The sequence below is a fragment of the Equus asinus genome, chromosome 8 (assembly GCF_041296235.1).
Source record: "Equus asinus isolate D_3611 breed Donkey chromosome 8, EquAss-T2T_v2, whole genome shotgun sequence".
NCBI lineage: Eukaryota > Metazoa > Chordata > Mammalia > Perissodactyla > Equidae > Equus > Equus asinus.
The window spans coordinates 22,222,789-22,247,321 of record NC_091797.1 but is presented as its reverse complement, the minus strand read 5'-3'; the positions used below and the strand labels follow the sequence as shown (position 1 = coordinate 22,247,321).

The window sequence follows — 24,533 nt, the reverse complement described above, 5'->3', positions numbered from 1 at the left end:
ATTGAAATACTTATTTTGCCATCTTGAGCCAGATGCTTTTTCTAAACAGCTGATTTTTTTTTAAAAAACTCTTTTTTGGATATTTTCCTCAAAAAATAAAAGAGCAAATCATTAGTAATGCACTTAAAAGATTAAATAAAAGAATAAAATTAGTTTTGCCTTATTAGAAAGTTTACATTTTAAGCAGTAAAATGAGGTTTATGAGGATTCTAGGAATTGTCTGATGGTTTGACTAATTAAGCAGCTGGTCTGCCTTCCACTTCCCCCTCTGTCCACTGAGCCCTGCCCCCACACCTAGTGACACTGGGCCAGACTCCATTACATCTGAATAATATTTGAGCAATGATCATGGCTATAGTAGTTTATCCCCACTACAACGTATCTTACCCCTCCATCATTTTCCCAGCCATCCATGGTAGCAGAGGTGACTGAGAGGAAAGCTTTGATGGCAGGAGCAAATCTGTCTTCAGAAGGAGGCAGTGGGCACTGTGCAAAATCCTGCCCCCCACATCCCTCCCCAGCAGCCTAGAGTCCAGGAGGGCACCCTTGCCTCTTCAAGCCAATGGCTCTTCCAAGCCTCCTCCCTCAGTCTGAATTCTTCTTTTGTGTCCCAGGTTGAGGCCTAAAGCCTGGAGCATCCTTTTCTAAGACCCCTCCCTGGAGAGAAGGGTTGGTTTCCAAAAGCAGCTGTTGGTCAGACAGGTGGAGAAGGAAAGAAAGGAAGGCTGGGGGAGGGGCACTTTGAAGATGGTGTCTGGCTCTGACTCCTGGTGCCTGGCCCGGAGGGGACAGCCAGGCTGCCGAGTGCATTGTCCGACAGGGTCTCCTCCAGGCTGCCAAGGGGTGCGTTCGTCTCCTGCACATGTGTTAGGCATTGCTGCGTGTCATCTGGTGTGTGGCAAATGCAGCCCGCTGCCGCAGGCCCTGAGTGGCTCGTGCTTTCCACATCACACATAGCAGAGTGATTTCCTCACATTCCCCGCTCTTGTCTGCTTCGGGAAGTGGTTTGCAGAGCACTTCTAAATATAAAAGTATGAGACTGACTCTCTCATCCCTTTGAAACCAGCTGAGGTCCAGCCTCTTCAGTGACTTTTTGCGTTTGTGGGGAGGAGGAAGGGCAACAGGAGAATCTGGTGTGTGTGTCCGTGCGTGTGTGTTGCACCAGACTCTGCACGTACCCAGATGAGTGGGGGAAACAGGCAGCGTGGGGCTAGGTGTGGTCACGGAGGCCAGGCAGGGTACTGGGGGCATCCAGAGAGGAGGGTGTAGACGCAAAGGCTGATGTTGAAACTATGGCCAGCTGTGTTCATCTGCTTACTTGTTTAAAAAATTTCGTTTGCTTCTTCCCTCCCCAAACCCAACAGTATGTTCACGTCCTGGAGAGAAGAGCAGGATGTAGGAGATGGCCACAGCGAAGGATCTTAAAAACCTAGTGCTAAGTAGAAAAAAGTAAGAAGCAGAGTGAGAGATAACTCAAGACCATTACATAAGTTAAAAATACCCCCACAGGAAACAGTAATCACATTTTACCAGAGCACATACAAAGGGAAGGATTTACATTAAACACGATGGAATGGTTGTGCGGGGAGTGCGGATAAAAGGAAATAAGTCAAAGAAATGAAAAGCAGCCAGCTTGGCATCATGGAAAGAACACAGATGTAGGAGCCAGACCGATCCAAGGGCAGTTCCTGACTGTGCCATTTACTGAGATAGCCTTGGCTCCAGTTTCCTCCTCTGTAAAAGGAGGCTGACCCGTGATGAGGGTTCTTTGGATGAGAAACAATGTGCCTGTGCACAGGGCCGGCAGGAAGCAGACAGAGGGGCTGAGGCAGCACTGCCCAGTAGGACTTTTTGCAGGCGCGGAACTGTTCTCTTGCTGCACCATTTAGTACAGCGGCTGCTTGCCACGTGTGGCTCCCGAGCACTTGAAATGTGGCCAGTGGGACCGAGGGAATGAATTTTCAATTTTGTTTCATTTCAATAAGGTTACATTTAAATACCCCCACATGGCTAGTGGCTACCATACTGGACAGAGCAGGTCTAAGGGAGATTTTAACTTCTTTAGGAGCCAAGGAGAGTTTTCATTATTGAATGGAGTTGAGGCCACTCCATCTAAAGAGCAGGGAATCATGGTCTCCTTTCCACAGGGAATTTGGGGTGAAGTGCTGTGGCGGCTCTAGTTAGGTCTGGGGTCTGTGCTCACTGCCTTATCAGCCTCCCAGGGCTGAGGCATAAATGGGTAGAAAAGAGCTCAGAAAACAGAGTCTCACAGAGTTTTCTGAGCCTGTCTTGAAATTTAATAAACTAAAGCTCAGTCCAGCAAGTCCCAAGGTTGTGGTCCCCAGGCTGTCATTTAGTTTGCCCCCTGCTTGCACAGGAAAGACCACGGGAAGCTGACTCCCAGGCTCGCTGCAGAGCTCTTCTCACTGGTCTCCCAGAGCCCCTCACCAGTGCACCTGGCGTCAGACCTGGTTGGGCCTGCAGGCTTGAATGAATGGCTGTGAGCCTGCGGCCAGTCCTTTTCCATGAGGATGATGAGGGGCTGGACTCTTCATCCCCTCCAGGGTCCCTGCACACACTGGCTGAGCATCCTGAAGTCTTCCTGGGGTTGAGCTTCTGGCTCATTTCCCATTCTCTTGGTCCAGCGGCCCCATCACCTTCCCTGCGATGTATATTGTTTCCTCAGGCCCCTCACTGGTGTCTTCAGGAGACAGCTGGCTGCTGCTCCCCCACACCAACCTTGGGGCTGAGAGTGGATCTGTCCCCTGGCATAGAGGATGCAGAGAACTCCTGGTTCTCCCTGGCAATTCTGCTCCAGCCCCCCTCCCCCATTCACCAGGCCTTTGGATCCCCAGGGATCACCTTATCCAAGGACATTTTAATCTGGGGCCTACAGTTCCCTACAACTTTTGGGGTTTTTTACTTCCCTGAAAAATAATGTAGGCTCTTGTGTGTGTATTTCATTTGAACATCCTAAGGGCCTGACAAAGAATCACTAAAATCAATTTCAAGGCTGCCGTTTTCCAGGTGAGAAAACTGAGGCCTAGAGAGGAAAATTAAGTTGGCCAAGACTGGATAAAGGGAGACACAGGACAAGATTTTAGGTCAGATAGACTCTTAAGTGACTTCCTTCCCTGGTAAATGCTCGTGGGGTATTTATTGCACAGCCGGGGCACAGTGTATCATACTGGGCATGAGTGTGCGCCCTCCCCTCGACCTTACAGGCCAGCTTGGGGGATGCAGCGCTCAGTCACAGCACAGGTGGGAACATCAGGGGTGCCGCAGGCAGTGAGCTGTCAGTGCAAGTGTGTGGCCAAGGCAGAGGCGGGATCTCCTGGAGAGGCGGGATGCAAGCTGAGCCGCAGGAATGGCAGCAGCTTGTCAGAAGTGATGCTGGATCCCTGTTTGCAACCCCCAGCTGCCTCTGACCCGCACACCTGCCATTTATAGCATCACTCTTAATCCCTCCTGGGGCTGGCCCTCCATTTGCCACGTGGCTCCAGGGGTTGGCTGTGCAGCTGGAGGCTGGGGGGTGGGGAGGGGGATCTGGGGAGTGAGCCCTTTGTTTCTGTAGCTGCCTCTGAGGCTGATTGCTGCAAGTCTGGTGTTAGGTCCTGGTGACTGTCCAGTTGTATCCTCTCATTTCTCTAATGTGACATAATAAAACTGTCTGGCGTGGAGGTGGTCATCAGCCAGGGTCACTCTGCTTGTCAGTTGTTAGTGCTTGTTAGTGTATTGAGACTAGAACCTAGGTCTCCCAACCCGGTGTTCCTTCTGCCTGATCACACTGCTTCACTCTGGCTGGGTTTTTAATTCATTGCGGCTTCCTTGGAGACATTGTATCTGTTGAAGGATTGCTAAGGGTGAGAGACCTGTCCCGGTATGGCCCCCTCAGCCCCAACAAAAGACAGGCTGGTTCCAGGGTTGGGTGATATGGCTCCCGGCTGGGGAGCATCTTAAACCACATCTCTGGCTGGTGTATTTGTCCCTCTGGGCTCGGATGCCATGTGATGTTGGACACAAGGACCCGCTCCTGCCTTAGGGGTTGGTCTTCCCCCTGTCGGGCCTCCAGGAATGGACAGAGCAGGTCCGAGTTGTGGTTTTCATCTAAGGTAGGCGAGCTGGCTTACTAGATTGTTTCTGCCCTAATCCCTGATGATTTTGTTCTGTTCCTCTAATCCGGATGTGGGAGCCTCTCCAGATATTTACGGTTAAGTCCTGGGACAGGAAAACTCAGCTGAGTCCCTGGCTCACTCCCTCCTGCACTGCTCCAAGCAGGGGCTATGATGGCTCGTGGAGGGCTGCGGGGCTCCTGTCAGTGGACCTGGGGCCTTTTGTAGACTCTGGGAGGATGGAAGGGGGATGGAACTTCATGCTCTGCCTCTGGGTCTTGGAGTCAGCTGTGGCTGATTTTCAGTGCCCTTCTGAATGTTCTGAGCTCATCATCAGACAGTCTGGGTTGCTGGTGCAAAAACCAGTACAGTATGTTGGTGGTACACCAGTGGTGGTTGAGAGGGACATTCTAGATCCCCAGATTCACAAATCTTGCTGCACCATTTTCTTTTTCTGCCGACCTCAGTGAACGGGAGGATGAGTGGGCTTGCTGTTCATCCAACAGACTTATTCCTGCAGCAATTGAGATTTGTTCCTCAAAAAACCCACAAATGTCTACAGGCCGTGGACCTTTGAAGTGGCTTCAGAGCAGCTGAAACTGTACCAGTGAAATCCCTGAAGGCCAAGGGTCTGCGGTCCAGTGTCGGCCCCTTGGGGAGGGGGGTGGCCCTCATACCCCAGGGGCTTCCCACTTGGTGCCCTTAGAGTCTCCGGATGGAGGGGACTTGTGAGGAGGGCTGTCCTTGTGTGAGTGAGGGCCCTGGGGGCTGCTCTTTCTCCTGGATCATTGGTGCGTCTCGAGTTGAGGGCTACCTCTCCTGGCCTGTGTCTTGATGCCATCACCCCAGACAGGGCACAGGAAGTTGGCAAACCTCTCCCTCAGGGGTCTCTCTGCCCCAACAGGAGCCACCTTGGCCTGGGCTCTCGGGGTCACCTGGGAGTCAAGATGTCCCCACAGGGACCTGGCCCTAGAGCCAGAGACTGAGTCTTAGGTGTGGAGGAGTCAGTGGCTGGTTGGCCTGGGGCGAGGGAGAGGTCACAGTCACTTGCACGATCACACACAGCTGTGCAAAATGCCCATGCCAGGGCCACACAGGGATCATCTGGGTATCTCAGCCTGAGCCTACGGCATCTGTGTGAAGGATGGAATTTCTTTAGTAAGAGAGAGAGAAGGTAGACAGAATCAACTGGTCAGGTTTGGCAGGTTCTGGACACTGCTCAGGGTCCTGGGGGTGTTTTTCCTGGATCAGGAGGACAAGGCCCTGAGAGATGGGTAGTTGAGTGGCCCAGATGGATAGTTGGACCAAAGTAGCTGAAATTACTTCAGAGCAGAAAAACTTCCTGTCATTCTCTGCTCTCCATAAAATCATGTTTACACATATGTGTATGCATACATGCACACGTATACACAAGTGGGTCGACTGGGCCTGGAGCCCAGAGACCAGCACGGAGGGTGGGCACCAGACCAGATGCTTGCTGGGGGGTGGGGAGCAGGAGTTGGGCTGCTGCCCGCATGGCCCTTTCTCAGGGACTGGGGCAGGGCACAGGCAGAGTGAGTGTCTGCATACAGATGGCTGCTGGGGAGCCAACGAAATGGCTTGGAAAATGTCCTTATTGGGTATTTGCAGCTCCAGCTTTGTTGGGGTTGGCACCTGGTGTGGGCAGATGGCTCTGCCTGCCTGTCGTTGCCGAGTGGCTTTTTGAGCCCACCGTGCCCAGCGAGGCAGCCCGTGCCCTCTTGCGCTCCGTGCGCTCCGTGCTGTGCTGTCGGCTTTGCATATGTGAACCCACTTAGCCCCACACAACCCCTGTGCTAGGGCTAGGGTCCCCATTCCACTGCAAGAGAAAGGGTGCAGAGAGGCCAGGCTAAGGTGGCACTGCTAGGGAGCAGTCAGGCTGTTGGGCGGCATCGAAGCTGCCACCTGAGTCGGCTGCCTTGAGGGCACATCGGCGATGTGTTCCGTGAGGGCCTGTGTGTAGAAGGCATGATGCACGGTGTGGCTGGACTGTGAAAGGGCGCAGCTTTGGGAAGCCCTGGCCCAGTGTGCCTTCCACCAGAGAAGGCCTTCCCCAGACCACAGCCCTGGGGGCATCCTCAAGTCAGAGGAACAGGAATGTGCTGGTGACTGGACCACCTTGAGGCAGGTACCATCCCAATCCCCGAAAGCTTTCCTCCTCTCCCTTTGCTGTCCTCCCTTTCTTGTTGGTATCAGCCGTAGCTTCTGAAGAGTTCCTCCCTCCCCTGTCCCTCCTTTTCTGGAGTCTGGCGTTTCTGCTGGGGGCTCCTCGGTCTGCCTCTGAGTCTCCTCCCCGTTTCCCCCAAACAAAACAACAGACCAACCTCTCCTGCAAACCGCACAGATGGCCAGACCGGGCACACCTCACGCTGTCCTCTCAGCAAACGTAGGTGCCACAGTGCTGGGCCAGCCTCCCGCGCGAGGAGCCTCGTGGCCGAGATGCGGGCTCACAGCAGGGCCTGGGGGCTTGGAGAAGGCCTGGTGGCTGCTCTCCCTGCCTTTTGTAACATCTAAAGTCTGCCCCAGCCAAGCACTAACCAGGACCTGCTGTGAGCTGACGTCAGGACAGAGGGCCCCGCGGGGCCGGCTTTGATGTTTCCCAGGCCCTGTCGTGGGGGCGCAGGGGGCTCTGAGTGGCAGTCTGGGAATGCAGCATCTCTCACCACAGCTATGGAGCAGCCCCAGCCCCAGGAGGCTGAGCTGGGGTCCCTCTGAGTCATGCCATCTCTTGTCCCAGCTCAGGTTTCTGTGGCAAGTGGTCTGTGGTTCCTGCAGCCCCACGGCCCCTTTCCTGCCATCCCACCCCTGCAGCTGATTATCCCCCTTAAACTCCTCCCCATCCAGGGTCTGAGAGTGGTCCTGGGCCTTGCAAGGGGGGGAGCTTTCTCACGTCCTTACAGTGCGAGTCCTTGGGCAGGAAGGGTGATAATGATAATAGTAAGGGTAGCAGCCGCTCACTGAGTTTGCTCTGTCCGAGGCACTTCACACACATCACTGCCTTTGTGACTCACGACAATCTCAGGAGAGAGGCAGAGGAAGCTAAGACACACACTGTGTGTGACAGTCACACGCTGAGTATGACGGTCAGGATTTGAGCCAGACCTGTCTTGATTCCAAACCCTTAACTAATGCTCCTCTGCGTGGGCGAGACTTCCGTCTCCCCACTGTGTCTGGACAAGCCGAGCTGGGAAGTGGGGGTTGGCCCACACTTTGAGGCAGGTGGTCTCTCTTTGGCCTTTGACGAGCGTCCTGGAGTTCTGGGTCGAGGGTCCCAATATTTTGGTGAGTCCCCTAGGCAGAGGCCCACTGGGACCCCAGCTCAAGTCTGCCCATCTGTGTCGTGAAAGGCGGTCAGGAAGTGTTCCGGACCCCTCCATGTTCGCCAGCTTTGGCCCCACACTTCCTGTGAGGTTAACCTCAGTTCGGCCAGTGTTTGCTGAGTGCCTTTGTGTGCCTGGCATTGTCTGCAGGAGGTGTGTTCACCTCTCGCTCCCTGGCAGCGGGGAGTGAGACCGGCTGTGGGAGCAGATACTTCCAGGGTTGGTTTTGAGTTCCTTTGTGGGGCTGGGAGGAATGCGGGTCTAGGAGTTGGCTTCCTCGGGTCATGGTCCTGGCTCTGCCACAAATTAGCTGTCTTATCTCTGGCAAATCCCTTCATCTCTCTGGACCTCAGTTTACCCATTTGTACTACAAAGAGATTGTACCGAGTTGCCCAGTCAGGGCAGGGCCCACTCCTCTTTGGTGATTAGAAATGAGTGGGGGTGTTTGGATTGTCACGGTGATCAGTAGTGTCCAGGGGGCAGATTTGTGAACTTGCACGTTTGGCGAGATAGCCCGGCATGGGGGAGATTTATCCCTAGAATCTAGAAAGCCAGCAGTACCCACCGAGCAGTGATAGAGATGGTCTGAGCCACTTCCACCTCTCTATGCCTTAATGGCTGGCCCCTCTGAGAATGTTGGGAGATAGACCAACACCAGGGGCTGTCCCTCATCTGGACCCAGCCCAGGGGGATCCTGCACTTGCCTTGACACTGACTTTATGAGGAGACTGTTCTTAGGCCCTAAAGAACTAAACCCCACCTCTAGGGATTTAGAAGGTACTCTTTTTTTTTTTTTTCCCTTGCTGAGGAAGATTTGTCCTGAGCTAAGATCCATTGCCAATCTTCCTCTTTTTGTATATGAGTCGCCACAACATGGCCACTGACAGACGAGTGGTGTAGGTCTGTACCCGGGAACCGAACCCGGGCTGCCAAAGTGCAGTGCGCTGAACTTAACCACTAGGCCACTAGGGCTGGCCCTGGAAGGGTACTCTTTGGGCCAAGATCATTCTCCACTGGTTTGGGAGGGAATGGGCAGGACACCATTAACCTCTTCCTTCTTGTCCTGCCGGCCCAGTTTGGCCAGAGGCAGAGCCTGCTTCTTCACATAGCTGCCACAAGTGACCTGCTTCTTCCTGGTGGGGAACATCCTCTTCTGTGCTATCACCCACCTCTGGCAGGCAACTGGTGTTCCAGGCCCAGCAGCCCCAGGCCTCTGCAGGGCACCCGCGTGGGCTGGGAACAAAGACCAATGTGTTATTCCTGCCGCCATAACCATGCCGCCTGCCCTGCCCTGCCCTCTGCTTCCCCAACCCATCTGCTACTCAGCACAGCCTTCTCACTCTTCCCTTTGTTCCCACTGGCTGCAGTTCCACCTTTGGTTGCAGGGCCCCTCTTTTCCAAGGGTGCCTTGCCCCCTGCCCCGGCCAGGGCTGAACTGTAGCCATGCAGAAGGGAGAATGGAGTCAGTTGAAAACCCGGAACCACTTGGCCAACCTCTCAATTTAGCCCAGGGAAGTCAGCCTTGGCCACAGACCATCCTTAGGGATAGAGAGTAGGTGTCGGCTGGCGCTGGCATGTCTTTGGGAATAACCCAAGTTCTAGAGAATATTGGCTTCTTCCTTGATGAGTGGGTTCTCCCAAAGAGGCCCCTGGGGAATGCTGGGCTGAAGAAGGTCTATGGGTTGGATTCAGAGCACCCTATCCGACCTATGGCCGCCTCTGACGCTGCACCCTCAGTGGGTGTGAGTGCCTGGAATCCTTCTAAGATGCTCTTTAAATCATGATTTAAGTTTGTTCAACGTCCTGGACTCTGAAGATGGTGGAGAGGGTTGCCTGCTAACATCCCTGGCATCAAGACCTCCTGTGATCTGGTCCTGCATATCCAAGGCCCTCTTCCTCCAGGGAGCCTCCTGTGTGTGCCACCAGGCCCCCCACCCCAGCCCTTAAGTCTCCCTCCCTCTTCTGTGCTCTAGAGGCACTGAGTGCCCCCACCATTCATTTTGCATGAGCCTTGCCACGTCCTGTATTGTTTTCCTGTGTCCCTCTCTAGACAGGCCTCCTGGAGGGTACTGCGTCTTTGTATCTTGTGGAGTACCCATCACAGTTTAAAAGTTCCTCAGTGGACACTTGGCAGTTGTGGTCTCATGATCCTTCTCACCTGCACTTATTCTCGCCTCCTGTGTGCACAGCCCCTTTCCTCCTCCTGTGCACAGGGTGATGGGTGACCTGTGTTAGGACTGTGGCTGCAGCTCCTCCTGACCCTGCTTCTCCTGTGTCCCCACCTGCAGGTGCCCAGGCAGCCATTGTCTTCATCAAGGAGCCGTCCTCCCAGGACGCACTGCAGGGGCGCCGGGCGCTGCTCCGCTGTGAGGTCGAGGCCCCGGGCCGAGTACACGTGTACTGGCTGTTGGATGGGGCCCCTGTCCAGGACACCGAGCGGCGTTTCGCCCAGGGCAGCAGCCTGAGCTTCGCAGCTGTGGACCGGCTGCAGGACTCAGGAGTCTTCCAGTGCGTGGCTCGGGATGACGCCACTGGAGAGGAAGCCCGCAGTGCCAATGCCTCCTTCAACATCAAATGTGAGAGCCGGGGGCTGTGCCCGCCCCTCGCTACACCCACACCTCCTGAGCCCTGCAGGCCCCCTCCTTTCCCGCAGCTTCTCCCGTCTCCAGTTGAATGGGGCAGTCCAGGTGCAGTCGTGGTCAGGTCTTTCAGAGTTTCTTCTTCAGAGGAAAGGAAACTTTTTAATTTTTCCAAATGTGTTTTTTTCCTTCAAGTCTGGACCCATTTATCTGCTAGATGCTTTTGCAAATGGCAAGAGCAATGAGGCAATGTGGCCAAGTGTCAGGCTTGGCCTACCAGGGACCCGGCAGGCACTTGGTCCCTGGGGTCCTCGTCTGCAGCCCTGCCCTCAGCTTCACAGGGCTTCCCTGTGCCGTCTCTTGGCTCCAGAGCCTTTAGGTTCCATCATTTCCTGCTTGTCTCCCTTCCCCTCTGCCCTCCCACCCTTGCTCTGCTCCGTCCATCACTCTGCAACCGTGGCCTCTGCTACAGGGATTGAGACTGGTCCTGTGGTCCTGAAGCATCCAGCCTCAGAAGCCGAGATCCAGCCACAGACCCAGGTCACGCTGCGTTGTCACATTGATGGGCACCCTCGGTAAGGAGCTGACTTTGAGGGTGGGGATGGAGAGGGTTATTCCAGACAGGCAGGGATGTGTCCCCAGATGGTAGACTCTATTCGGATGCACCTTCATCCTGTAACCACCCTACCCATAAGCTGCCCCACACCAGCCCCTGGTGACTGAGGAGGGGCAACATTGTGCTGCGGAGTGATCCTGGATTCTGGGATCTGAGAGATTAGAATCTCAACCTGATTCTGCCCCTGAGTTGTTGTGTGCCCTTGCGCAAGTCACTTCCTCTCCCCAGGTCTCAGTTTCCCCATTTGTAAACTGAGGGGTCTAGCCCTGACCCCTTCATTCTGTATCCTCTCCGCTGGCCACCTGAGTACCCCTGCTCCCTGCTGCTGACCCCCTTGGCCCCGCAGGCCCACCTACCAGTGGTTCCGAGATGGGAACCCCCTCTCCGATGGTCAGAGCAACCACACAGTCAGCAGCAAGGAGCGGAACCTGATGCTCCGGCCAGCCAGCCCTGAGCATAGTGGCCTCTACTCCTGCTGCGCCCACAATGCCTTTGGCCAGGTCTGCAGCAGCCAGAACTTCACTCTGAGCATTGCTGGTGAGCCTGGGGCAGGGGTGGAGAAGGTAAGGTGGGGGTGGGAGTGGCCTCCCCACCCTGCCTGTTCACATGTTGTGCTTCCTCCACCCAAGATGAGAGCTTTGCCAGGGTGGTCCAGGCGCCCCAGGACGTGGTAGTGGCGAGGAATGAGGAGGCCATGTTCCACTGTCAGTTCTCAGCCCAGCCACCCCCGAGCCTGCAGTGGGTCTTTGAAGATGAGACTCCCATCACTAATCGCAGCCGGTAAGGCATCTGGCAGGGGGCCTTCATGTACAGTGGTACAGGTTGTGTACTGCACATGTGTGTTCTCTAAAGGGGAATGAGATTCCTATCACAGACATGATAGGTCTGTACATGTATTACTTCAAATTTCCAGCAGATGGCAGTAGAATGTCTTGCTGTTATAAAACGAGTCCAACAAAGGGAAGAGTCTCCAAGAAGGGCATCTTTTCCCAGTTCCCACAAAGACACTGTATGAGCTACTGGTGGCTCTACTTCTTTCTCCCTCCTCTCCTGTCCCTGTGGGTCTTCTGGGATGGGGGTAGAGACTGAGGGATGGAGGGGGCCTGGTGATCATAGTCTGAATAGGAAGGTCCTGAATGGCAAGGACACCTTATTAACACATGTGCACACATGCACACACAACGCGTATTTTTTGGAGGAAGCAAACATTTCCAGAAGGTGCTGGGAGGTGGCAGCCCTTCTGTAGGGACTTCTGTCCTCACCCAGGCCTTATGAGAGCAGAGAGCACCTTTGCCATGCCAGGTGTGGCCGTGGACCTTGGGGATGTGGCTCCCTAGGCTAGGGGCTTGGGTCCCACCTGGCGTCAGCCCTGAGGACATCATCAGTAGTTGATCTGGTATGGCCAAGGGGCTTCTGATTGCTGGAGCTGGGTGCCTGAGCAGCAGGCTTATCTTGACCCGGCGGGAAGGGGGCCCCTCCTTCTCTGCAGTTGCACATTGTTGATTACTTGCTGTCTCTTCCCTGCACTGCTGCTCACCTTGCCGCCCCAAAAGCCGAGTCTCTTGTAGTTAGAATACACACTCACACATGCACTTGAACACACACACCAACGTGGCGTGTCAGCTTCCTTCTCTCTGCCCTGTTCCTGGCCGACTGCTTCCTACATCTCTGACCTTTGTGGGACAAGGTTCCCTGGCATTTCCCTCCAGAAGTAGGCCTGTGGGCCACTTCTTCCACATAACACTCTTTCCCCTCCGCAGTCCCCCCCACCTCCGCAGAGCCACGGTGTTTGCCAACGGGTCCCTGCTGCTGACCCAGGTCCGGCCACGCAATGCAGGGCTCTACCGCTGCATAGGCCAGGGGCAGAGGGGCCCTCCCATCGTCCTGGAGGCCACGCTTCACCTGGCAGGTGAGTGTCTGGGTCTGGGGTGCTGAGGGCGGGGCTGCTGTCAGCTTTATTGGCATGTAGAGATTTAGGCTCCTGTTTGCCCTTGGAGGGAAGCTTGGAGGGCAGAGGTAGGAAGAGGATGCTGGGGTTAGGGAGAGAAGATGCTGAGGGTTGTAGGGGAGGGTTTGTGCTGGAAAGGCTTGCCGTGGGAGAACATTCGGTACCCTGATACGCTAATCAGCTGTTTGCTCACACCTCTGCAGAGATTGAAGACATGCCACCATTTGAGCCACGGGTGTTCACAGCTGGCAGCGAGGAGCGTGTGGCCTGCCTGCCCCCCCAGGGTCTGCCGGAGCCCAGTGTGTGGTGGGAGCACGCAGGTGTCCGGCTACCTGCCCACGGCAGAGTCTACCAGAAGGGCCATGAGCTGGTGTTTGCCAGGACTGCCGAGAGCGATGCTGGTGTCTATACCTGCCACGCAGCCAACCTGGCTGGTCAACGGCGACAGGAGGTCAACATCACCGTGGCCAGTGAGTACCTTTGCTCTGAAGGTGGAGGTGAGATGGAGGGGAGCCCAGGTCCTAGGAGGTCTTGGGCTCTGGGTGTGATAGACAGAGGCTTCCCTGGTGTTCACCCAAGGCCCTGTCAGCTCTGGGCCCTGCGGTCTGGGAATCAGTCAGCTGCTGGGAGGTGATGTTGGAGTAGACAGTGGAGAGCCAGGCACAGAGGTTGGAGTGACAGCCCTCACAGAAAATGATCCTCTGGCTTCAGAGGAAAGAGCAATGGACTGGGAGTCTAGAGTTCCCAATGCTAAGTGACTATGGGTAGCAAGTCACCCGCCTTGCTGGGGTTCAGTTTCCTCATCCATAAATTGGGGCTAATAGCTCCCTGCCTACCCTACAAGATGGTCAGCAAGATCAAATGAAGTGGATAAAAGAGATTTTTCTCTTTTGGGAAGGTGATGGTGGACAAAGTTATAGGTGATTATAATTTTGTCATTCTTTCTAAATTTCTACAATGGACATACTACTTGTGAAATAAGAGGAGGAAAAAAGCAATAGATATGACGAAGAGAGCATTGGACAAGTGCGCCAGGTGATGCTTATGCATGCAGAAGGGTGGAGGATGCCGGCTTTGATCCGTCATTCAACAGGCACTGAGTGAGCCGTGCCCTGTTCCCTGCACTGTGCTCTGAGGAGGAGGCCTGTGAAGTTAGAGAGAGAGTGCATGATGCGGGCAGGGCTAGATCCAGGTGCGGAGGGGTAGGGGATAGAGTTTGCAGGAGGGAGAGCTCCGTGACTGCCTTCCGTCAACAGATTTATCAAGTGCCTTCTTTGTGCTCGGCGCTGCTCCCAGTACTGGGAATGCAGGAGTGAGCAAAGTGGACAAAAATCCCTCCCCTTGTGGAGCGCATAGTCTAAAAGGAGCAACAAAGCAAACAGGAAAAACAGGTGAATGAGCAAGTGTATAATTTTAAGTGGCAGTAGAGCCATGAAGAAAAATAAAATAGGGTAAGTGACAGAGAGATGGCATGAGGGCCAGGGGGAGTTTAGAGAAGACTTTTCTAGAAGGTGGCATTTGAGTTGATACTTAAATTAAGGAAGGAGCCGTGTGGATAGGTCCTGAGACAGAAATGGGCTTGTATCTTGGAGGGACGGCAGTACCCTGTGTGGCTGGAGTTGAGTGAGTGATGGTGAGTGTGGTTGAGTTGTCTGAGAGGTAGAGTGAGATCTTGGGGGCCCTGTAAGAACAGAGTAGGGACTGTGACTTGTATTCCCAGTGTATCTGTTATCTGCTGCTGCATAACAAACCACTCCGAAACTTAGTGACTTGAAACAATAGCCATTGATTTGTGTATGATTCAATGGGCAGGGTTCAGGTGGGACGCTCATCAGCTCCGTCTCGGCAGGGCTGGGCTCACGCGTGTGTTTGCAGTCAGCCCATAGGTCGGCTGGTGGCTGGCTGTTCTCTGATATCCTTACTCACATGCCTGCCAGTTGACTGAGGATGTTGACCAGGGTGCCTTGGTTCTTTTTCATATGGCTGCTCCAGCAGGCTAGCTCAGGCTTCCTCACCTGGGGACTGGGTCCCAAGAGTGCTAAAGTGGAGGTTGTAAGGCTTCTCAAAGCGTTGACTTAGAAGTTGCACAGTGTCACTTCCAGTGTATTCTGTAGGACAAGGCAAGTCACAGGCCACCCAGAATCCAGACAGTAGAGACACAGACTCTGCCTTTTTTTTTTTTTTAATTTTTTTTTTTTGAGGAGGATTAGCCCTGAGCTAACATCTGCTGCCAATCCTCCTCGTTTTGCTGAGGAAGACTGGCCCTGAGCTAACATCTGTGCCCATCTTCCTCTACTTTATACGTGGGATGCCTGCCACAGCATGGCTTGCCAAGCGATGCCATGTCCGCATCCGGGATCCGAACCAGTGAACCCTGGGGCACTGAAGCAGAACATTCGAACTTAACCGCTGTGCCACCGGGCCGGCCCCTAGACTCTGCCTTTTGGTGGGAAAGGGGCAACATCACATTACAAAGACTCAAGAGATGGGAGGACCGTTAATGGCCATCTTTGCTAACAATCTCCCACACACAGTTGGAGGACGGTAAGTCCTTGCGGGGTTTTAAGTCGGAGAGTGGCATTTTCACAAGATTACTCTGGCTGTTCTGAGAAGACCAGATTGTTAGGGGCAAGAATCTAAGGAGGGAGACCAGTTAGTAGATGACCATCATCGTCCAGGGGAGATGTTGAAGGGGCTTGAACAGAGCTGGGAGCAGTGGAGGTGAGAGGTGGTCGTATTCCAGATATATTTTGGAGCTAAGGTAGGCAGGGTTTGTGTAGAAGGAATGTGATGGGGGGACTGAGAAGTCAGGCTAGATTTTTGGCTTCTGTCATTGGCTTGATGGTGGGCCATTTACTGAGATAGGGAAAACTGGGATGAGCAGGTTTGGGGAGAAATCAACTGTTCTCTTTTGCACATATAAAGCTTGAGATGCCTATTAGATATCCAGTTGGAGATGCCGGTAGATAGTAGATGTGCAAGTCTGAAGCTCACGGGGGGAGGTCAGGAGTCAGGGTATAGGTTTGGGAATCATCCACTCAGACGGTATTGAAGGCCGTGGACCGAATGAAATCATTCAGGGAATGAGTATGGCTAAAACAGAGCAGAGATCTGAGGACCAAGCCTTGGAGCATTATGGGGTAATGAAAAGAACAAGGATTTTGGAGTCATACAGACTGGAGTTTTCAATCCTGTCTCTATCATGTATTATTAGCAAATGGCCATTACTTTTTTGAACCTCTGTCTTCTCAGCTGTAAAATGGGTACAGGAATATGTCCCTTGGGGGTTTGTTGTGACCATTAACAAAGATAATACTTGGAAGATGCTGGCGCCTGGGGCTTCACTAAGGCGTAATTGCTGCAGTTATTACCAGAGCAGACAGGGTTTCTGGACTCAGGGCCTAGCAGGGTATGAGAATTTCTTGGATTTGGATCCTTTGGTTTTGCAGACATGTTAATCAACTTTCTGTTTCGTCCCTGTCTCTCTAGCTGTGCCCACGTGGCTGAAGAAGCCCCAAGACAGCCAGCTGGAGGAGGGCAAGCCAGGCTATTTGCATTGCCTGACCCAGGCCACACCCAAACCCACAGTCATCTGGTACAGAAACCAGATGCTCATCTCGGAGGTGAGAACGAGGATCATTGCTGGTGGATGGGGCGAAAGCCCCTCCTGCTGCTGACTGTGCTCACACCCATAGCACTCTTTCCCCAGAGGCTGTCCCCAGGGGGATGTTGGTAGGGGTTCAGGCTGAGACCTTTTCTGATCACATCTTGTGTTGCTGTAGGACTCGCGGTTCGAGGTCTCCAAGAATGGGACCTTGCGCATCAACAGCGTGGAGGTGTACGATGGAACGTGGTACCGCTGCGTGAGCAGCACCCCAGCTGGCAGCATCGAGGCCCAAGCCCGCGTCCAAGTGCTGGGTGAGCTGGCGTGTGCGAGGAGAGCACTTTGCCTGGCAGGCAGGAGAGTAAAGGGGAAGGGGCAGCAGGGTCCAGGGTCTTCAGGCCTGTAGCAGCCTGTCTAGCTTCCTCAATTCCTCCTCATTCACCCACCTGCCCTTCCTCTCCTGAAACAGAGAAGCTCAAGTTCACACCGCCGCCCCGGCCGCAGCAGTGCATGGAGTTTGACAAGGAGGCCACAGTGCCCTGCTCAGCCACAGGACGAGAGAAGCCCACTATTAAGTGGATACGGGCAGGTGGGAACTGTGTGGGCAGGGGTTGGGGGGCAGGCAGGATAGTCCACTGGTCAGATGTGTGTGTGTCTGAGGACCAGCTGAGCGCCCAGTTCCATGCCAGGAACTGTGGGATAGATGAGAAATGTAGGGCCGATTTGTAGTCCAGTTAGGAAGAAAAAAGCCAGACACAAAAGAGGTCAGATTACAGCATTAGACAACATAGAAGATGACTCAAGGCAACAAGTGATTGGATTGGTCCAGACGGTGCTGTAAGGTCCTCCCTCCCCCTTTTCAAAATAGTCATCCTTTCCGACATATGAGCAACACGGGCTCCTTTAGAACATTTTGGGAGAAAAAAATGCATAACCCCACCATCCATCATCATTAGATTTGTTCCTTTTTCTTTTTCTATGTGTATCTTTTTGTTTTTACATAGCAATTTTATTATACAACTGTATGTACATATAATTTTCACTTATTTAACTTACATGAGTAAGTCACCCTTACTATAGAAATAAAAGATGCAGATAACCGTATGTCATTTTATATCCTCTTTTACTTAACATTATCTAGCATTTCTCCATGTTTTTATACATAAACATTGGTTTTGATGATTGCAATAATATTCCAATGATTGGATTCACTTAATTTACTTAAGTGTTCTCTAAATGTTGGAGATTTGGGTTGTTAACCATTGTCCTTCCCTCTCTCTCTGTCTTTCTCTCTCTCTCTGTCTTTTTATTGCTGCAATAAACGTCTTTAAGCCAAAGTTTTTTCTGGATTTGGGTTTATTTCCTTTGGGAAAGATTCCCAGAAATGGAATAATTATGTATAAAAGGCTATGCACATTTTTACAACCCTTGATGCTGATTGCCAAATTGTTTTTAAAGGGCTGGACTAGTTTTTACATTCCCATTAACAGTGAGAGTTGGAGAGTAGGGTTGTAGGTTTTGAGGAGGACGTGGGCTCTCTGCTCAGGTGGTCTGGGGAAGCTTTCTGTGGGAGGTTCAAAATAGATTTGAAGCCTGGGATGGTGGCAAAGAGCTGGAATGGGTTCTAGGAGTGAGAAGTGACAGGCAGTAAGGATGAGAACAAGGCAGATCGAGGGCCAATCAAAAGTCCAGCTGGCAGAAGTGATGTTATATAGGACAGTGGAAGGAAGTGAGACTGAAGAATTGGAAAAGGGGTTAATAATGGGGGACTCCCAATGCCTGGCTCAGGAGTTTGGACTTTCTGCATAGTCAGGAGGAACAACGTGTTTTTGAGTTGATGTGAGTGAGTGAGGACATTGCCAGCCACTCATGTAACTGGTCAATCCCACAATTCCCTTTGTTGCCCCTGTAGATGGGAGCAGCCTCCCAGAGTGGGTGACAGACAACGCCGGGAACTTGCACTTCTCCAGGGTAACCCGTGATGATGCCGGCAACTACACTTGCATCGCCTCCAATGGTCTGCAGGGCCAGATCCGCGCCCACGTCCAGCTCACTGTGGCAGGTGTGACTGGGGCAGGGGCTGGGGCTGGCAGGCCCCTGCTAACCCCCTTGCATACTGCTCACTGCCCCTTGCTGGGGTCTTCCCATCCAGTGTTCATCACCTTCAAAGTGGAGCCAGAGCGCACGACTGTGTACCAGGGCCACACAGCCTTGCTGCGGTGTGAGGCCCAGGGGGACCCCAAGCCACTCATTCAGTGGAAGGGCAAAGACCGCATCCTGGACCCTACCAAGCTAGGACCCAGGTAGGGCCATCTCCCTCCCACACCTCCCCACTTCTCCTGCAGCCCGGTCTCCCCAGGAGCTGGCAAGGTGGGCAGTGTTGTGGCTTCTCTCCTGGCAGGATGCACATCTTCCAGAACGGCTCCCTGGTGATCCATGATGTGGCCCCTGAGGACTCGGGCCGCTACACCTGCATCGCGGGCAACAGCTGCAACATCAAGCACACAGAGGCCCCCCTCTACGTTGTGGGTAGGGGCAGGGAGGGGTGTCCTGCACAGGAAGCGGTGGGGCCAGACTTATTCTCATCTTTGTACGCATTGGCCCCCTGTACACAGAAGTCACTTACTCCATTTTTGTGTTGGGGACCGGGATCCAGCTGTGCCCCCCACCGTGCACAGCTCAGTTTCAGGTTCCTTGCCTAAAGCTGTGCTGTCACTTATATAACATTCCACAGCGGGGGGTGAGCTGTTGGGGGAGAGCTCTTGTCCTAAAACTTTTCCTCCCAGGTCCCCTGCAGTATCCACGCATCTGCCTGGGTGGGCGGGGAGGGCATCAAGTTGGGATGCAGCAGGACGAGCTCCCTTTGCCCTGGAGGCCCAGAGAGGATGATATTTCAGTTAAAAGGCCCTGACTAGGGTCAAGAACTCTCCTGACTATGCCTTTGGAGGTGTTATTTCCTCTTCAGGGGCTTGTTTCACATAAGATGAAAGTAGTTTAAATGAGAAGTTCTCAAGCTTTTTTGGTTTAGCGGCAGAAGTGTTTTTCTAGACAAAGTCTCACATGGGACTTTAAATGGATCACAGTGAGGTGATGAGGCCCCTTGGTTGAAGCCAGTGGGTGTGTGTGGGAGTTGGGGGATCTTGCATGGTCTCCTCTTTGGACCTCTCTCCCTCAGCTCCCCAGTGACTCCTGGCACCTCTTTCTCCGTGGGACCCTAGGCTTTTGAAAGCCCCTGGATTAGAAGATCCTTCTAAACCACATTTCTTGAAAGACCTGCTCTGTGCTAGGCAGGGTCTGGGATTCTAAACCAAAACTTCCCACATGCTGCTCTTCAGGGCCTGGCTCACGATATCAAGTCACTTAGGAAGCTTGTTAAGAAACAGTGTAGGTTTGTGTTGGCACCCTGACAGGTGTGTTTTCTATGTGTATCACCGGCCTCATGTTCAGATGCACAACCAACTTGGGAATCACTGGCCCCATGTCCCTCAGAGCTCCATATGACCTTGGTAGGGCCTGAGGACCTGGCCTTTATTGAAGCCAGTGACAGTGATGACCCTCCCTGGGTCTCTGTCTTGGTCAGGCCATCGAGTGTCTGGGAGTTTGTCATACGTGCGTGGTGGGGAGGGGCTGGAAGAGAAGTAGGGCTGGGTTTGCTTCAGTGGCCCCCGTTGCAGACCTCCCTGTGTCTCTCTCAGACAAGCCTGTGCTGGAGGAGTCCGAGGGCCCAGGCAGCCCTCCTCCCTACAAGATGATCCAGACCATCGGGCTGTCCGTGGGCGCCGCCGTGGCCTACATCATCGCTGTGCTGGGCCTCATGTTCTACTGCAAGAAGCGCTGCAAAGCCAAGCGGCTTCAGAAGCAGCCTGAGGGCGAGGAGCCAGAGATGGAGTGCCTCAATGGTGAGGGGCCCCTGGAGGTGGGAGGCAGTGCCAGTGTGCGGGTGCTGAGCGCCCTCCCGCGGCCACAGAGGAGAGAGCTGTGGCGCTGGGTAGCTGGGGCCAGAGCAGAGCTGTCCACCCCTAGCTGGAAGCCTATAGAGTTGGCTGATTCCCAGGGCCTTGGCTTTTGAGGAGCCTGGCTCAAGACTCCCCCATCGGAGCCTCTTGGGCCAGCTTCCTAAGTTTTCCTGCCTTCTCCTCCCCAGAGCACTGAGCCTCAGATAGAATTAGTACATGTAGTCATGTTTCTGTTACACATCTTTGTCTCCCCACTTTAGTCTTTGAGTTCCCCCAAGGGCAGTCTGTCTGTTTCCCTCTTCCTGCCCTCCCTCTCCCCCGACTGGGAGCTCCCTGGGGCATTGCTGGGTCTACCCTATTAGCTTAGGGGTTCAGGAGCAGGGCCTGGTCTCCCTCATCTGATTTCCCCTTTGTGCCTGTTTAGAGCTTTGCACATAGGAGGTCCTATGAAAGCAAAAACCCTTCTGTCAATATGGTGTCCAGGGACCCAGGATTCAGATGACACATGCAGTTTGTTCCATTTCAGAGGTCGTAATCAGTTGCACCAATAAGTGGTCCTACCCTAAGGGATGTCTGTCACCCTGGCCTCCAGCCCCATCAGTTTATCTGTTGCATTGGCCCTTTGGTATGGAACACCGGGATTGGACCCATTTGGTGGAAGTGGGGGTTTGGAGGAGAGAACTGAGGTTCCCATGGTGGCCAGAGTGTCAGGTCTCATCTTGACCCTCTCTCTTGCTCCCTCTTCCCAGGTGGGCCTTTGCAGAATGGGCAGCCCTCAGCAGAGATCCAGGAGGAGGTGGCCTTGACCAGCTTGGGCTCTGGCTCCGCAGCCGCCAACAAGCGCCATAGCACGAGTGATAAGATGCACTTCCCGCGGGCCAGCCTGCAGCCCATCACCACACTGGGTGTGTTGGCTTGGCCACCGCTGTCCCTGCTTAACTACGGGCTACCCCTTCAGTCTTGAGGCTGGATTAGGGCAGTGGCTCTGAAGTCCCTGAAACCTAGAACCCTAGAGATGGAGGGGAGTGTGGGGGATCGAATCCAGTGTGTCCCCAGTGCCTCTCTCAGACCCTACTTCACAGATTTCATCATTTCTGCGTATTATTTACTTGAGGTTTTCTTTAGATTGACTCCCTCCTCCTTTTCTTTTTAACTTAACTAAAGTTAGCTTTATTCTAGGAAAAAATGAGAAATTTAAGTTTTTTCTGAGCACACATTAAAATGTGAAGACATGCTTATCATGAGCCACCTAAAATTCTCGTACAAACCACCCTTTAGAAAAGGCTGACTATGAATCCCACCCCTTTATTTTACTGTTGGAGACCGGGAAGCCCAGGGCGGGCTGGGGGGTGGTTTGCTCAGGGTCACACAGCAGAACCGGGGCCACTGCCCAGTCCAGGTGAGTAGGGTGCAGCAAAGACTCCCCATGGTGTGACATAGGAAGGTGAGGCATCTCCCCAAGTCAGGGGCTCCCTCTGCTTGGGTGAAGGCAGCTGGCTGACTCAGAGCTGTACCCACAGGGAAAAGTGAGTTTGGGGAGGTGTTCCTGGCGAAGGCACAGGGCTTGGAGGAGGGGGTGGCGGAGACCCTGGTGCTTGTGAAGAGCCTGCAGAGCCGGGACGAGCAGCAGCAGCTGGACTTCCGGAGGGAGTTCGAGATGTTTGGGAAGCTGAACCACGCCAACGTGGTGCGGCTCCTGGGGCTGTGCCGGGAGGCAGAGCCCCACTACATGGTGCTGGAGTATGTGGACCTGGTATGCTGTTCGCGGGGGACCTGGGCGTCTCGGGCAGGGCAGTGCCCTGATGGCGGGGGCGGGAGCGGGGCACCGTGGGAATCTTGTCTCATGCAGTCTCAGCTGAGACCTCGGCCACCTGCTGTTGCCACCTTGCGACTGGCGCTCCACTTCCTGCCCCCCCAGCTCTCTAACACCTGACTTTCCTTGATCAGCGCATCTTTCCCATCAGCCAGTCCTGTGTCTGGTGCTTGGTCCCAAGTTCTTGCTGGCTTTGCACTCTGTACACTGCATGGTTGCCTTCCAGGTCTTCTTCCCTGACTCTAGTTTTCTTTGGTTTGTTTTTTCCCGTTCTCCCCAGTGCTTGTCACCCCTTGAGGATAAACTTATCAGAACCTGGATTTCCTTCCTTCCCAGCATCCCATACATTGGAGGCCCCGTGTTAGCCTGGTCACTAGCCTTCTCCTTCCACTCCAGTTGTCATGCCCAGATCTGCCCCTTCATTCCCTGACTGATCCCGGCCTAGTCCCTTTGGTTCTCAGACTGCTGCTTATCCAGTCCCCGAGCTCAGGAGCAGGAAGGTGTGATCCTTAATCTTTCTACTAGCACGTGTTTCTGCTGCTGGTGTTCCCCCTGTTTGTTCCTGTCTGTTAGATAATAAACCCCTGGAGGGCAGGAGTTTCCTCTTAGGGGTCCCAGAAGACAGAGGGTGGGGACTGTGTTTTCCTCTTGGCTCCCTGAGGGCAGGGGCTTTGTCACCCACGTGTCTGGGGGCTCCTCTGAGGGTAGGAAGGACAGTCCTCTTCTCTTTGGGACTGGGAGAGTTTCCAGGAGACATCTCCTATGTGTTTAATTCCTGCTGGACTTATCCCCTGGGAAGGGGGCCCAGTCTGGGGTGAGTGTTCAGGTCAGGGCTTCTCACCACCTGCCCGGGTGGGAACCCCATGCGCACCTGCTTGGTTTGATGCTTTGGAGATAATGACTGGGCTTGGACCTGACAGAGACACTTGGCTGTTCCCTCAGGGAGACCTCAAACAGTTCCTGAGGATTTCCAAGAGCAAGGATGAAAAATTGAAGTCACAGCCCCTCAGCACTAAGCAAAAGGTGAGGACAGGAGGGAGAGGTCCCCAGGGTGGGCCAGGAGCAAGGGCAGTCATTTGACAGGTCCCCTGATGGAGAGCTCCCTGTGGGCCAGGCCCTGTGGTAAGTACTTTACAGGGGTTGTCTCACTGATCACAGCGATCCTGAGTATATGTTGCTATCCCCATTTTGCAGATGAAGAAACTGAGATTTAGAGACCTTAAGTGACTTGCCCAGATCGTGTAGCCTGCAGGTGGCTTTGTATTGACGTGTTGCTTTCACGTAGAAGAGCTGCTCTTCGCCTCTGCTGCCTGAGCGGGCCCTCTGCTCCCCTGCAGTGAGCACAGGGCTGCAGGAGCAGCAAGCAGCTGCTGCTCTAGGGGCCTGCTGGGCTGGGTGTGGCCCCCAGCATGGAAGACTCTCCTGTGACTGGGCTGCCCACGTTTCACCTGCTGTTGTTTTCACACTTTCACCCTCACGTGGGCTGTGGGCTGCTCAGCCTTTCCTTCCGGTTCTCCTCTGCCTTCTGGGCAGAGGGTTGTTCTGAGTACAGAGCCCTGGCTGGGCCCCACGGTGGAGCAGACCTAGGGTGAAACAGTGAAGAAGGGAAAGCTTGCCTCCTATCCTCTGCCCACCTCAGCCATCCCTTCTGGAGCCCAGCTCCTCCTGTCCCCAGCCTCCTCCCCTCCCCTCTGAAATGGACCCACCTCCTTCCACGTGACTGGACACTCTGCTTTCAAGCTGACAGCAGTCACCTTATAAACCAATCAGAGCTCAGGGCGGGTAGGCAGAGACTGGTAGGGTCCTCCCGCGCAGGGGACAATTCTGTGCCCTGTAGGCCTGTGACCCAGCTCACAGACTCTGGGGGCAGGGCAGAAGGGCATGGCCAGTTGATCAGTCAGGCAAGTGGGACCCTGGCTGCCCTGATCTCTGGGGAAGCAGCTCTGCCACCTTCAGACTGACCTCCTCCCATTACAGGCGAATTTACCAAGGTCACCAGATCACCAGAGCTGGCCTCCCAACACTGTGTCCCTGCTTTCATCTCTGAGAAGCCACAGGACTGTCTGCAGTGGCTGTAGATGGGAAGCCACAGGACAGGATGTGCTACTCCAGCTAGGTGGGATGTCAGGACCCCAGAGCTCACAAATCAGGACACATATGGAGCCAGCAACTCTTTAGTGAGTCAGCCATGGCCCTCAGGGCCCTTGGGGATGCGAAATTGAAACTGCCGGGCATCCTCGGGGCGCTTAGGATCTAGTCAGGGAGCTTGGGTAAATGAGTATCGCATGTGCTTTGCAGGCTTCAGGTATGACACAGAAAGCAAAAGAAAGACAAATTAAGAGAAGTTGAAGACAGCTGTGTCCTTGAGGTAGACAAATGGTGTCATTAACAAAGAAGGTTTCCTGGTAGAGAAAGCCGTTTGAGTTCAGTTGTCAAGGACAGGAAGTAGTTGAATGGCAGGAAGAAGATGGCTTCAGGGGAGAGGGGAGTCAAGGTAGGTTTCTCTGGCTGGGACAGGGAATGTAGACGGGCTGACAGGAAGTCACTTACCTCCGTCACGTGACCTG

General features: G+C 53.9%; 1 protein-coding gene across 2 annotated transcripts in view; it reads left to right on the top strand.

Annotated features, from left to right (window-relative positions):
• PTK7 (protein tyrosine kinase 7 (inactive)) overlaps window positions 1-24,533 on the top strand; it is a 58,106-nt gene that overhangs the window by 25,790 nt on the left and 7,783 nt on the right. For both annotated transcript variants that reach the window (XM_070514920.1, XM_014837403.3), the window contains exons 2-17: window positions 9,739-10,026; window positions 10,502-10,604; window positions 10,992-11,182; window positions 11,275-11,425; window positions 12,406-12,554; window positions 12,797-13,063; window positions 16,083-16,216; window positions 16,376-16,511; window positions 16,667-16,786; window positions 18,110-18,259; window positions 18,350-18,500; window positions 18,599-18,726; window positions 19,893-20,096; window positions 20,903-21,058; window positions 21,674-21,906; window positions 22,909-22,989. In XM_070514920.1, the coding sequence (XP_070371021.1) occupies window positions 9,739-10,026; window positions 10,502-10,604; window positions 10,992-11,182; window positions 11,275-11,425; window positions 12,406-12,554; window positions 12,797-13,063; window positions 16,083-16,216; window positions 16,376-16,511; window positions 16,667-16,786; window positions 18,110-18,259; window positions 18,350-18,500; window positions 18,599-18,726; window positions 19,893-20,096; window positions 20,903-21,058; window positions 21,674-21,906; window positions 22,909-22,989 (2,642 nt within the window). The remainder of the gene's footprint in view (window positions 1-9,738; window positions 10,027-10,501; window positions 10,605-10,991; window positions 11,183-11,274; window positions 11,426-12,405; window positions 12,555-12,796; window positions 13,064-16,082; window positions 16,217-16,375; window positions 16,512-16,666; window positions 16,787-18,109; window positions 18,260-18,349; window positions 18,501-18,598; window positions 18,727-19,892; window positions 20,097-20,902; window positions 21,059-21,673; window positions 21,907-22,908; window positions 22,990-24,533) is intronic.